The sequence below is a fragment of the Symsagittifera roscoffensis genome, chromosome 5 (genome assembly GCF_963678635.1).
Source record: "Symsagittifera roscoffensis chromosome 5, txSymRosc1.1, whole genome shotgun sequence".
Lineage (NCBI taxonomy): Eukaryota > Metazoa > Xenacoelomorpha > Acoela > Convolutidae > Symsagittifera > Symsagittifera roscoffensis.
This window is the reverse complement of record NC_087066.1, coordinates 59,009,528-59,023,177: the sequence shown is the minus strand read 5'-3', so window position 1 is coordinate 59,023,177 and position 13,650 is coordinate 59,009,528. Positions and strand designations below refer to the sequence as shown.

The 13,650-nt window shown below is 33.2% G+C and overlaps 1 protein-coding gene across 1 annotated transcript in view; it reads left to right on the top strand.

Annotated features, from left to right (window-relative positions):
* Window positions 1-3,152, top strand: part of LOC134845496 (RIIa domain-containing protein 1-like) — a 4,994-nt gene extending 1,842 nt beyond the window's left edge. The window contains exon 3 of the mRNA XM_063862396.1: window positions 2,625-3,152. Coding sequence (XP_063718466.1) covers window positions 2,625-2,828 — 204 coding nt within the window. The 3' untranslated portion in view covers window positions 2,829-3,152. The remainder of the gene's footprint in view (window positions 1-2,624) is intronic.
* The last annotated feature ends 10,498 nt before the right edge of the window (window positions 3,153-13,650 follow it).

Below are 13,650 nucleotides of genomic sequence, written 5' to 3'. Positions count from 1 at the left end.
CTACCGTAGTAACTGCATCACATTTCGCCATCGCATAAGTTATTTTTTCTAGTGTATATATTCCTATCATGAGTCCCATCTTTTCCTAGCAGCAAGTTCTTCTCAAATTTCTCGAACTTGTGAGTTTTGCAACGATAACTGTTGTCAACTGAAGCAACATTTCATGTTTCCCAGCTTAGCTTTTGTCCCTATCTATTTATAAACGCACAAAAAGCTTGAATTTGAACAAAAATGAAAAATCATATAATGATGATGACGCTTGTGAATAGCAAGCATTATCAAATCGGAATGTAGACTTTTTTCGGGCTAACAACTTGTTTAACAAAATCAATTGAATCACTTCTCAATTTCAGCTGACATGCTCAATGCAGCTGACATGCTCATTTTCATGAAAATTCAAATGCAGCTGACATGCTCAGTTTCATGAAAATTCAATTTTAGCTACTGTGCGTGTAATATTTACTACACGTTAGTTTCAGGACTTGAAACGTTTTAGTTGTTTTTTTTTCGGCTTAACTGGTGTCTGCTCAAAGATTGTCGGACTTGTCTCCGCTTCGTAAGTTTTGTTCAGTTGCTACTTTGAATTTTTAACTTGTCTTGCTTGGCATGGTTGCCTAGAAAACCTGTTTGATAAAAATAGGTTTTATGAAAATGTATGGAATAGGGTTTTTATTTTATTTTTTTGAGGCGCTCTGGAAAATTTCTCAAAAACTCTTCCGATTTTCAAAAAAGTGGTATCCATAGAAAGACCGCCTACACTCAGGTGTGCCTGCATACTCACCTGGCATCTTATTGCTTTACTCCTTTGTCTACAGCCTTGGAAAAAGTCTGTACGGGGAATAATTGACCGATATTTTTATTTCGTTTTCTCAAAAACTAACATAAAAAATCTAAGACTGTTGTTTCAGTGAGTATTGCGGTCTTGAAAAGCTTCTCTCCATGCGTGGCTACGCCCAAACTTTTTACACCTAAAATTATGGCCCTCGGAACAGTGAGTTTTTAATTGTTTTGACCGTTCTGTGAATCTTGTTGATTTTTCTCGAAAAATAACCTCCCAAACCTGAGTTCAATGGAGATAACGGATAATGAAAATCTCACCTGAATTGGCGGCCACACATATAAAGTTATCGTCTTCGGAAACTCATTTTTTGAGCGTTTTTTCTTAATTTTATGAATTTAACCGAAAAATACCCTTACATATCTGGGATTTTGGGTTCAATCCATAGAACGGGTTTTGGGAAGCTCCTTTGCATACCCGACTAAGCCCAAGTTTTTTTCGACACGAAAAATTAAAAGTTTTGACTTGACTCGAAAATTACTGTGCCAATTCTCAGGTTAAGTGTTTGATCGAGAAACTGGATTCTGGGAATCTTCTCTACTTTACCGGCCACCACCTGCTTTAGCAGAAAAAGTCAAAAATTTTGGAACGTTCATTTAAAGCTACCCAATCAAATCTGATATGAAAAATTCAATCGAAAGAAGCGGTTCCGCAATCTTTCCTGCAGAAACGGCAAACCCTTATTTTTTGTAGGAGAAATGTTATGTTCTTGGGAAAATTCCAAGCAACTAAGGTTTTGGACAAAGTCTAATTTTCGCGCATCAGTATAGCAAATTCAAAAATTATCATACAATTACCTCCAGATCTAGCTGGGCTCTAAGTGTCCCTCGTCGAGACATATGAAAGCTTTTGTTCACCTAGTTTTTTTTCGACATTTTCATGTTTTTTCGACTTGTATTGTATCGCAAGTGGTGCGAAGCTCCGCTTTGACTCTGTGTTAATTTATGTGATCAGAAATTTGAGCTACTTTGCTGATTATAATTACCGGCACAAAAAGAATAAAACGCGGTTTTCTCAAATTGGGTTGACTTTAGACAAAAATGATGATGACAGAAATTGCATAGAGTTTTAGCAATTTTTTTGCGGTGCCATTTATTTTGGCAAAAATCGGGCCAAAATTTCTACCCAATTTGGATCATTTATAGTATCATTCACTGGCATTTTTTGTGATTTTTGGCTATCCAACGAAATACATTTATTTATACAAAATTAAGAAGATTATTCCCTTCATGAGCTTTGTTGGGCTTACTAAGAGGCTCACTTTGATATAATTTTGTCCGCAATTGAACCAGTAGTTTAATTTAATTTTTGATTGAGAAAAAAAATGTTCCATTTTTGGTTAAAATTTTTGGACCGAATTTTGAAAAAAAAATGCACGATTTTAATTCTAATCAGTTTTCGTCATCACTTTTTTTTTCTTAAGCCTGTCCAATTTGAGAAAATCGCGTTTAAATTTCCAAGTTTTATTCGTTTTGTCCATTTATTACGCTGGTGACTATTAAGCTTCCGTGGCTGAGTGATTGTGAATTGTCAGACTCTTAATCTTTAGGTGGCAGGTTCGAATCTCAGAGTTAGCCGAATTTTTACTAATTCGAGGCTTATTTCTAGTTTTTTATGGCACTTTATTGTGTTCTCGCTCACTTTATTTTTTATGGCACTTTATTGTCGTGAGCTGCTTCTTGTCGTGTTCTCGCTAGTGATTGAAAAGCGAAGCTTCGACTTAGTGTTCAAATCACAAAAATGTGCAACACTTAACTATAAATTGAGGGTTTGCGTTTTTGTGTAGAAAGTGTTGACTGATAGACCTGACAACATCCACGAGTACTGTGCGGACTTCTTCTCCCCCTCCTCCTCTACTTTGGACCAACTGGCAGATGAGTTGAGTGAGGAAGTGGGTCAGGTTCAGAGACAACACAGTCATGTGGAAGAGTTGGCCGCAGTGGCTCAGACACTTCCTCCCGAAGAACTCATCTACAATGAAGTGAAATGAATAAATAACTGAATTGTCAATAATCTTCAGTAATTGAATAATCACTTGTTGATTCACATAGTAATTAATTTCTCCGTTTATGCAATTGCGGTGGCAGTGATTAACAAGGTCCGGTAAATCGAAATTACAGCGTGTTAACTCCATATTGTTTCAGATGCTCACACCGTAATGACCACGGGGAAATTTTATCTTCTTTATAATTACTGATAGTGGTCTATGAATTGTAAATATGTAAACATGCAGTTATGTAAATATGTCCATACAGTTATTGTATAAAAATTTAAAAACAAAAATAGGACCTTGTTAATTCAATTTCGTTTTTAAGCATCTTTTGAACATTCCGTTAAAAAAAAAACATTTTTCCGTGGTATCGGTGGAACAATTACTTATCAAAATTGTTTCAGCTCTTAGTTTTTCGGGGATTTGATAGTTTTCTGGATAAGTCGCTTTTTCGATTTTGCAAAGTTGCACAAGATGTATTACATGTTGTTCTCGGGATTCGTACATATGAGCTTTTGGGTTCTTTGATATGCCTAGTTATTTGATATGCTCAGTAATGCAGTTGGTAAAGCGTATGTCAGACAAGCTTGATGTCGGTTGAATAACCTCAGAAATTAACATGGTCAAATTTGAATTATCCGATGCTTTTTACACTTGCGATCAGCTTAGTGAATTATTACGAACCTTTTATTCTAACCTAACTCGCAAATAAATGTAATCATTAAAAGTGTTCACTTATTTGGAATTTCTTTGTAGCATTGGAAATTGCATATGATCTGTTCTCTTCTTTACTTGTGGCTTGTGTTTGGTGCTTTTTAAGCATCCGGGGCTGAGTATTAGTGTGTAAGACTCTTAATCTCTAGGTCGCAGGTTCGAATCTCAGAGATAACCGAATTTTTACTAATTCGAGGCTTATTTATAATTTTCCATATAGAACTGCTTTTTGTCGTTTTCTCGCAAGTGTTAGCGAATCGAAGCTTCGCCTCCGTGTTAAACATTTTTTCAGCTCTTTTTTGTTTTGTTTTATTTTGCGGAAAAAATTATTTTTCAAAAATATCACAATGATTATTTAAAATAGGAAAAAAAACAGGCGCTAATTAGATATGCAGCTCCTGTTATGTTGTGAGAATGTTTATTCTTCATATTGTTCATTATGAATTTTCATTTGCATGCGCTGTTCCCACTTCATTGATGCGCATGTTAATGTTTGCCAGGTTTTGGTGAAATTTTTAATGTCTTGAATGATTATTTTAAACAACTAGGTATACCACAGCAGGATGTTCTAGTTCCAATAGACTTCTTAATTACAATTTACGGTTGGCAATTATTATTAAACCGGCTACTTGGACTTCATGCAAGCATCTTGTTTGTAAAATTTGCTTTCAAAAAAGTATTTGAAACTGCTGATTAAGAGTCACTGAAAGTAGTGAAGACTTATATAGTTCTTGGTTTTTCTGTTTTTTTTTTTCAGGAAAATCTTAAAATGCTCTAATAACTACAGATGTTCATTCATAGATATTAATGCATTTAAGTATATATGCTCTTTTTAAGTGCACTTCAAGTTAATCTGCTTTATTTAATATAGGTAAATTGCGCTCTGTAAATACTAACAGAAATGGCTACAGTTTTCTCAAATTCAGTTAATTTTTATCAAAAACGTGTCAATCATAACGTTTTTTTGAAATTGAAAGAGCAGTAAGGGTATACTTCGTTGCTTTTGAAGAGCAAAAATTGAAGTTTTTCTGTTTTCTTACGTTCATTGGCTCTTTTCCAGATTCCAATTGACTGCATACTTATACGCAATAGATAAATTTAGGCCCAACTTTATAGTCGTTCTTGGTTGTTAGCATGCTTGAGTTTTTTTCGCTGAATTCATGATTATTTTTGGATTCAATTTTATAGTTCGTCGGTGTTGTTTTGGCAGAGCGCACTCGTGATCCCAAATTAAACAACGGCAGAGCGCACTCGAGCTCCAGAATAAAATTTGGGCTAACTTATCTGTACGAAAAATTTTGTGGGAGCAAAACAAAAATTTTCATCGTGAGAACCATTCGTTATCAACTTTTATGAGTTTTGAATTTTTCAAATCGGTACATTTTTTAATTATACGGGCGCTCTGCCGACTTTTTACCACTTCTACAATTTTCAATAATTTTTTTAATTTCTATTTTTTCTGGTACCGTTTACTTATATGTGTTTCAAACGTACTCTCGAATATCAGTAACAATTACTCGCACAGGCTGATGAGTTGGCTGTCAAACCTTGTCATTTTTCAAGAAATTGGAAGCCTGATCAAGTTTTCCACCTTACCAGAAGGTTATGGTGATTCTATTCAACATCATAGATACTTAATTTTGCATAAATTATATTGCCAGACACTGTTTTTTTTGTCATTAGCAAAAAAAAACGTAGCCAATTTTTTTAAACCAATTGATTGGCGCAAAAAAAAAAGTTGGGGGTAAAATTGTTTAAAATAAAGTTGTTCTGCTTTCAATAGGTCTGGTTCTAGGCGTTGAAGATAACGCCTGTGCGCCAATCAAAATCTCACTCTTACTATATTTTTTCCTATAAGTTGTTAAATTTTAATTAAGCAGTTTTTTTCCTAAAGAAGCGAATAATTGTGCTACGTCAAATTTGTGCTCTCTTTGAGATAGTAAAAATCAAGTCTGAAAAACCTAGCCTGGACGATAGTTTTTCTCATTCTGCGCAAGTGGTCGAAACTAAATTTTCAGTCCATTTCATGCTAAAAAACTACAAAGTACTGGCTAATTTATCTAAAGCAATGCATGAAGCAAAAGAAGAATTTATGTACTGTTTGTAGGAAAAAAAGAAGGTTGATGTAAGAAGTTGTACAATCCGCAATGGTTACATGCTTAGGAAAAAAGCTGAAAAAAATTCAATTTTCAGCGTTTCTTCAAATTTTTGTTTCAGAAATTTTCAGTAACCGAAAGTATAAAAAAGAACTTCATTGAAAATGAAAATTTATCAAATTATTCAAAAAAAAGGCACGTGCTCAGTTTTGAACATCTGAAGGAAATGAACTACAAAAAAGTCGTATAAGTTATAAAACCCCATTTCTACTCCGTTTCTTAAAACCTTTTTTTAAAAAACAAAATTTTGGCAAAACAAGTAAAAAGACCATAAGACTCTTTGTATCTATGTGTTCATATATGTAAAGTTTTACGTTAGTGCGATGTTTTTTGGAAGGAGTTTGGTCATACAAAAAACTTCCTTTCATTATACGAAGAAATTTTACGGACAGTTTTTGAGGCAACTAAATAGAGATAAATGTTGCTCTTCGAAGTATTCACTTTTTCTTATTCACAGTCCTTTTTGACTGTGAAACATCTCACTCTTACTATATTTTTTCCTATAAGTTGTTAAATTTTAATTAAGCAGTTTTTTTCCTAAAGAAGCGAATAATTGTGCTACGTCAAATTTGTGCTCTCTTTGAGATAGTAAAAATCAAGTCTGAAAAACCTAGCCTGGACGATAGTTTTTCTCATTCTGCGCAAGTGGTCGAAACTAAATTTTCAGTCCATTTCATGCTAAAAAACTACAAAGTACTGGCTTCAGATATCTGTTTATCCTTGCTGCGATAAGCAAGGGTATTGCAATCGAGTACTAGACTTTTTTTTCCTGTAAAAAATTTTGTTCACAGAATGGTCAAATGGTAATTGTATTAGCTGCATGCAGGAACCTCGCGATATTTGGTTGTGTTACGCGTAGAGTTTTAACTTAGTTAATGTAGGATTCGAAATTTTTGGTATATTTTTGGCACTCAGATCGGTCGGTTTCACTCTTTTAAGCCCTGCGTTGAAACTTGATGAGTTGGCTGTCAAACCTTGTCATTTTTCAAGAAATTGGAAGCCTGATCAAGTTTTCCACCTTACCAGAAGGTTATGGTGATTCTATTCAACATCATAGATACTTAATTTTGCATAAATTATATTGCCAGACACTGTTTTTTTTGTCATTAGCAAAAAAAAACGTAGCCAATTTTTTTAAACCAATTGATTGGCGCAAAAAAAAAGTTGGGGTAAAATTGTTTAAAATAAAGTTGTTCTGCTTTCAATAGGTCTGGTTCTAGGCGTTGAAGATAACGCCTGTGCGCCAATCAAAATGTTTCCATGAAAAAAGCATTTTTCTGTTCAAACAAAGCAAACTTTGGCCCCCATGACAATTTTTTAAAACTTTGAAGTTCTTGAACAACATGTTAGAACACACATTTTATAGTACCTGGTTGTCAAAAATATAAACGAGACTTCGGAGCAGTGGCTGAGAATATGACGCAATATATAATAGTTTAGCATCTTTCTTTTTCCTTTAGCCTTGTTCGTTGAATAATGAAAATAATTGCAAACGGCAGAGCGCACTTATAATATTTTTGGCAAAAAAACATTGAAAGAAAACCATAGTTTTTCTTGATGGCAACCGAGGCAATGTAGTTTAAATCAGTTACAGATGTTGAATTTTTATGAAAAATTAGCCCAACAGGCTTTTCGAAAGTCGTTTTGGCAGAGCGCACCTTAACAGGTTTTGTAGGTAGAGCGCGCTTATAGAACACACATTTTATAGTACCTGGTTGTCAAAAAATATAAACGAGACTTCGGAGCAGTGGCTGAGAATATGGTGCAATATATAATAGTTTAGCATCTTTCTTTTTCCTTTAGCCTTGCTCATTGAATAATGAAAATAATAGCAAACGGCAGAGCGCACGTATATTAATATTTTTGGCAAAAAAACATTGAAAGAAAACCATAGTTTCTCTTGATGGAAACCGAGGCAATGTAGTTTAAATCAATTACAGATGTTGAATTTTTATGAAAAATTAGCCCAACAGGGTTTTCAAAAGTCGTTTTGGCAGAGCGCAACTTAACAGGTTTTGTAGGTAGAGCGCACTTATAAATGTTTCATAAATTTTGTAAAAAAAAAACATCAAATTTTTTTTGATGAAGTAAAATTTTACTAAAATGTACTAATTAAAAGATAACAGTCGTTAATTGCGCACATTTTGGATTACTGAACGAAAACTGAGACCTTTAAGTTTTCTCGGCAGAGTGCACCGATATTTAATTTTCGGCAGAGTGCACCTTATAAATACGGTTATATTGGCAGAGCGCACGTGAAGATTGCTATAGGTTCTTTGTTTTTTTTACTCCGACCAACTTCCCTGAAAACAGGGATGGAAAATGTAGTTAGATATTGTAAATGAGCACGTTCGTTTTTTGAATAATTGAATTTTTTAAGTAAGGCCGCTATAATTAACAATTGATATAGCCATTTTTGACGCTGTTTTTTTATATTTCTTAATCAAGTTACCTTTCTTACCTTAACTATACTATTAAAATCATTTAAGCCTTTAGAGAAAAAGTAAAAATTTGTGATTACAGTTGCATAATATATCGATTATCATACGCTCTAATGAGTCGGAATATGTCTTGATGAACTGTTACTGATTTTCAACGAAGCTATTCCAAAAGTGAGTTGAGCAAAAAATGAAAAGAACATGTACCCTTTAGAGGAAAAGTTAGAGAAAAAAATGCACTGCCAAAACTAATTACTGTTTAGGAGTTTGTAGCTCACCATTTATCTAAAGCAATGCATGAAGCAAAAGAAGAATTTATGTACTGTTTGTAGGAAAAAAAGGTTGATGTAAGAAGTTGTACAATCCGCAATGGTTACATGCTTAGGAAAAAAGCTGAAAAAAATTCAATTTTCAGCGTTTCTTCAAATTTTTGTTTCAGAAATTTTCAGTAACCGAAAGTATAAAAAAGAACTTCATTGAAAATGAAAATTTATCAAATTATTCAAAAAAAAGGCACGTGCTCAGTTTTGAACATCTGAAGGAAATGAACTACAAAAAAGTCGTATAAGTTATAAAACCCCATTTCTACTCCGTTTCTTAAAACCTTTTTTTAAAAAACAAAATTTTGGCAAAACAAGTAAAAAGACCATAAGACTCTTTGTATCTATGTGTTCATATATGTAAAGTTTTACGTTAGTGCGATGTTTTTTGGAAGGAGTTTGGTCATACAAAAAACTTCCTTTCATTATACGAAGAAATTTTACGGACAGTTTTTGAGGCAACTAAATAGAGATAAATGTTGCTCTTCGAAGTATTCACTTTTTCTTATTCACAGTCCTTTTTGACTGTGAAACATCTCACTCTTACTATATTTTTTCCTATAAGTTGTTAAATTTTAATTAAGCAGTTTTTTTCCTAAAGAAGCGAATAATTGTGCTACGTCAAATTTGTGCTCTCTTTGAGATAGTAAAAATCAAGTCTGAAAAACCTAGCCTGGACGATAGTTTTTCTCATTCTGCGCAAGTGGTCGAAACTAAATTTTCAGTCCATTTCATGCTAAAAAACTACAAAGTACTGGCTTCAGATATCTGTTTATCCTTGCTGCGATAAGCAAGGGTATTGCAATCGAGTACTAGACTTTTTTTTCCTGTAAAAAATTTTGTTCACAGAATGGTCAAATGGTAATTGTATTAGCTGCATGCAGGAACCTCGCGATATTTGGTTGTGTTACGCGTAGAGTTTTAAATTAGTTAATGTAGGATTCGAAATTTTTGGTATATTTTTGGCACTCAGATCGGTCGGTTTCACTCTTTTAAGCCCTGCGTTGAAACTTGATGAGTTGGCTGTCAAACCTTGTCATTTTTCAAGAAATTGGAAGCCTGATCAAGTTTTCCACCTTACCAGAAGGTTATGGTGATTCTATTCAACATCATAGATACTTAATTTTGCATAAATTATATTGCCAGACACTGTTTTTTTTGTCATTAGCAAAAAAAAACGTAGCCAATTTTTTTAAACCAATTGATTGGCGCAAAAAAAAAAGTTGGGGGTAAAATTGTTTAAAATAAAGTTGTTCTGCTTTCAATAGGTCTGGTTCTAGGCGTTGAAGATAACGCCTGTGCGCCAATCAAAATGTTTCCATGAAAAAAGCATTTTTCTGTTCAAACAAAGCAAACTTTGGCCCCCATGACAATTTTTTAAAACTTTGAAGTTCTTGAACAACATGTTAGAACACACATTTTATAGTACCTGGTTGTCAAAAATATAAACGAGACTTCGGAGCAGTGGCTGAGAATATGACGCAATATATAATAGTTTAGCATCTTTCTTTTTCCTTTAGCCTTGTTCGTTGAATAATGAAAATAATTGCAAACGGCAGAGCGCACTTATAATATTTTTGGCAAAAAAACATTGAAAGAAAACCATAGTTTTTCTTGATGGCAACCGAGGCAATGTAGTTTAAATCAGTTACAGATGTTGAATTTTTATGAAAAATTAGCCCAACAGGCTTTTCGAAAGTCGTTTTGGCAGAGCGCACCTTAACAGGTTTTGTAGGTAGAGCGCGCTTATAGAACACACATTTTATAGTACCTGGTTGTCAAAAAATATAAACGAGACTTCGGAGCAGTGGCTGAGAATATGGTGCAATATATAATAGTTTAGCATCTTTCTTTTTCCTTTAGCCTTGCTCATTGAATAATGAAAATAATAGCAAACGGCAGAGCGCACTTATATTAATATTTTTGGCAAAAAAACATTGAAAGAAAACCATAGTTTCTCTTGATGGAAACCGAGGCAATGTAGTTTAAATCAATTACAGATGTTGAATTTTTATGAAAAATTAGCCCAACAGGGTTTTCAAAAGTCGTTTTGGCAGAGCGCAACTTAACAGGTTTTGTAGGTAGAGCGCACTTATAAATGTTTCATCAATTTTGTAAAAAAAAACATCAAATTTTTTTTGATGAAGTAAAATTTTACTAAAATGTACTAATTAAAAGATAACAGTCGTTAATTGCGCACATTTTGGATTACTGAACGAAAACTGAGACCTTTAAGTTTTCTCGGCAGAGTGCACCGATATTTAATTTTCGGCAGAGTGCACCTTATAAATACGGTTATATTGGCAGAGCGCACGTGAAGATTGCTATAGGTTCTTTGTTTTTTTTACTCCGACCAACTTCCCTGAAAACAGGGATGGAAAATGTAGTTAGATATTGTAAATGAGCACGTTCGTTTTTTGAATAATTGAATTTTTTAAGTAAGGCCGCTATAATTAACAATTGATATAGCCATTTTTGACGCTGTTTTTTTATATTTCTTAATCAAGTTACCTTTCTTACCTTAACTATACTATTAAAATCATTTAAGCCTTTAGAGAAAAAGTAAAAATTTGTGATTACAGTTGCATAATATATCGATTATCATACGCTCTAATGAGTCGGAATATGCCTTGATGAACTGTTACTGATTTTCAACGAAGCTATTCCAAAAGTGAGTTGAGCAAAAAAATGAAAAGAACATGTACCCTTTAGAGGAAAAGTTAGAGAAAAAAATGCACTGCCAAAACTAATTACTGTTTAGGAGTTTGTAGCTCACCATTTATCTAAAGCAATGCATGAAGCAAAAGAAGAATTTATGTACTGTTTGTAGGAAAAAAAGAAGGTTGATGTAAGAAGTTGTACAATCCGCAATGGTTACATGCTTAGGAAAAAAGCTGAAAAAAATTCAATTTTCAGCGTTTCTTCAAATTTTTGTTTCAGAAATTTTCAGTAACCGAAAGTATAAAAAAGAACTTCATTGAAAATGAAAATTTATCAAATTATTCAAAAAAAAGGCACGTGCTCAGTTTTGAACATCTGAAGGAAATGAACTACAAAAAAGTCGTATAAGTTATAAAACCCCATTTCTACTCCGTTTCTTAAAACCTTTTTTTAAAAAACAAAATTTTGGCAAAACAAGTAAAAAGACCATAAGACTCTTTGTATCTATGTGTTCATATATGTAAAGTTTTACGTTAGTGCGATGTTTTTTGGAAGGAGTTTGGTCATACAAAAAACTTCCTTTCATTATACGAAGAAATTTTACGGACAGTTTTTGAGGCAACTAAATAGAGATAAATGTTGCTCTTCGAAGTATTCACTTTTTCTTATTCACAGTCCTTTTTGACTGTGAAACATCTCACTCTTACTATATTTTTTCCTATAAGTTGTTAAATTTTAATTAAGCAGTTTTTTTCCTAAAGAAGCGAATAATTGTGCTACGTCAAATTTGTGCTCTCTTTGAGATAGTAAAAATCAAGTCTGAAAAACCTAGCCTGGACGATAGTTTTTCTCATTCTGCGCAAGTGGTCGAAACTAAATTTTCAGTCCATTTCATGCTAAAAAACTACAAAGTACTGGCTTCAGATATCTGTTTATCCTTGCTGCGATAAGCAAGGGTATTGCAATCGAGTACTAGACTTTTTTTTCCTGTAAAAAATTTTGTTCACAGAATGGTCAAATGGTAATTGTATTAGCTGCATGCAGGAACCTCGCGATATTTGGTTGTGTTACGCGTAGAGTTTTAAATTAGTTAATGTAGGATTCGAAATTTTTGGTATATTTTTGGCACTCAGATCGGTCGGTTTCACTCTTTTAAGCCCTGCGAAATAGTTTTATTGGAAAATTAAACATGAAAAAAAGGTCAAAATATTTTTTGAGTTTTCTTAAAATCAATTTTCGGCTTTCTAGTTCAATTATGGTTTTGGTCCAAACATCCGTTATTTTGATTCCGCAACCTGCTTTGTTTTTTACGTTTGCCACTAGCAAGTTTTAACAAATCATAATGAGTTTGTTTGGTCAATCTAGTTCTCGAAATCGCTGAACCATTGAGTGCCAAGTTTGAGATACCGAGATCGATCGGCTTCAATATTCTCGGCTGATATACCCAATTTTTTTTAAAATTTGTATCGAATCGTTTTTGGACATCGATTCAACTTTGAAATTGTACCTATGAAATTTTAAAATATTTCTTTGACCTTTTTTTAAATAAATTAAAAATCATGAAAAAGTTTTCGAACTTGGTTTGAATTTGTTTGAAGTTTTTTCCCGAAGTTTTCTTTTTTCAAAAAAGCTTTGTTCGAATTTTTTTTGTAGATATTTCCTCAGCAGCATGCTTTTTTAATCATCATATTTTTGGTGAAAGTATTTAAAGTCATGTGCTTTTTTCGATTCTTTGGTATATAATTTTTAAATTGTTTTTTCGTCAATTGATTTTGTTTTGCTTTAAATGCTTTCTAGCCTAAATATTTTTCAAGAACAATGATATCTACACGCAAGAAAGTCGGCTTTAGGCATTTAGTGCTATCAGATCTCAATTTTTTTTTATTTTTCAGATATTTTTCATTTCACAATATCAAATTTAGTTCATTCGGCTATTTGTTTCTTGTAGACTTCTTATTTTCTAATTTAGATTATTTTTGCAATTTTTCTACACCTAATGTAATTACGGCTTTCCGTTTTTATAACAAAATTGAGATGGACGACAGTTTTTTCGCCAGCTTTTCTCTTTTTAATTATTATTTCGTCTGAAGTTCTTCGGACTTAGCTCCTAGCAACTTTGCGTCTTAAATCATCGTGATGTCTGATAATCTATGTTGCTAATTGATTTAAATTATTGGCGCATTGAATTGTTATGACCATCTTTTCCGTTTTTTTCTGCCCTTCAAAGTCTCACGTTGGATTTTGCATCCTGTTTTGTCTGCATACGGCTCGATAATTTTTAAAATGCTAATCCAATGCTGGCTGTTGTCGTCCGCGCAGGTGTTTTTCAAAATGAGTTTTTTGAGACATTCATATGAAATTTTGTGGTGTTGTTTTTAGAATGTTTTTTATAGAGTTTGTAGAGAGGCTTTTTGTTTTTTATAGAGAGGCTTTCTGTATCGCAAGTGGTGCGAAGCTCAGCTTTGCCTCTGTATCGAAATTCATAGCTTTTTCTCAAGTTTTAGATTTATCTAAAATTGAACACCATTCGTGG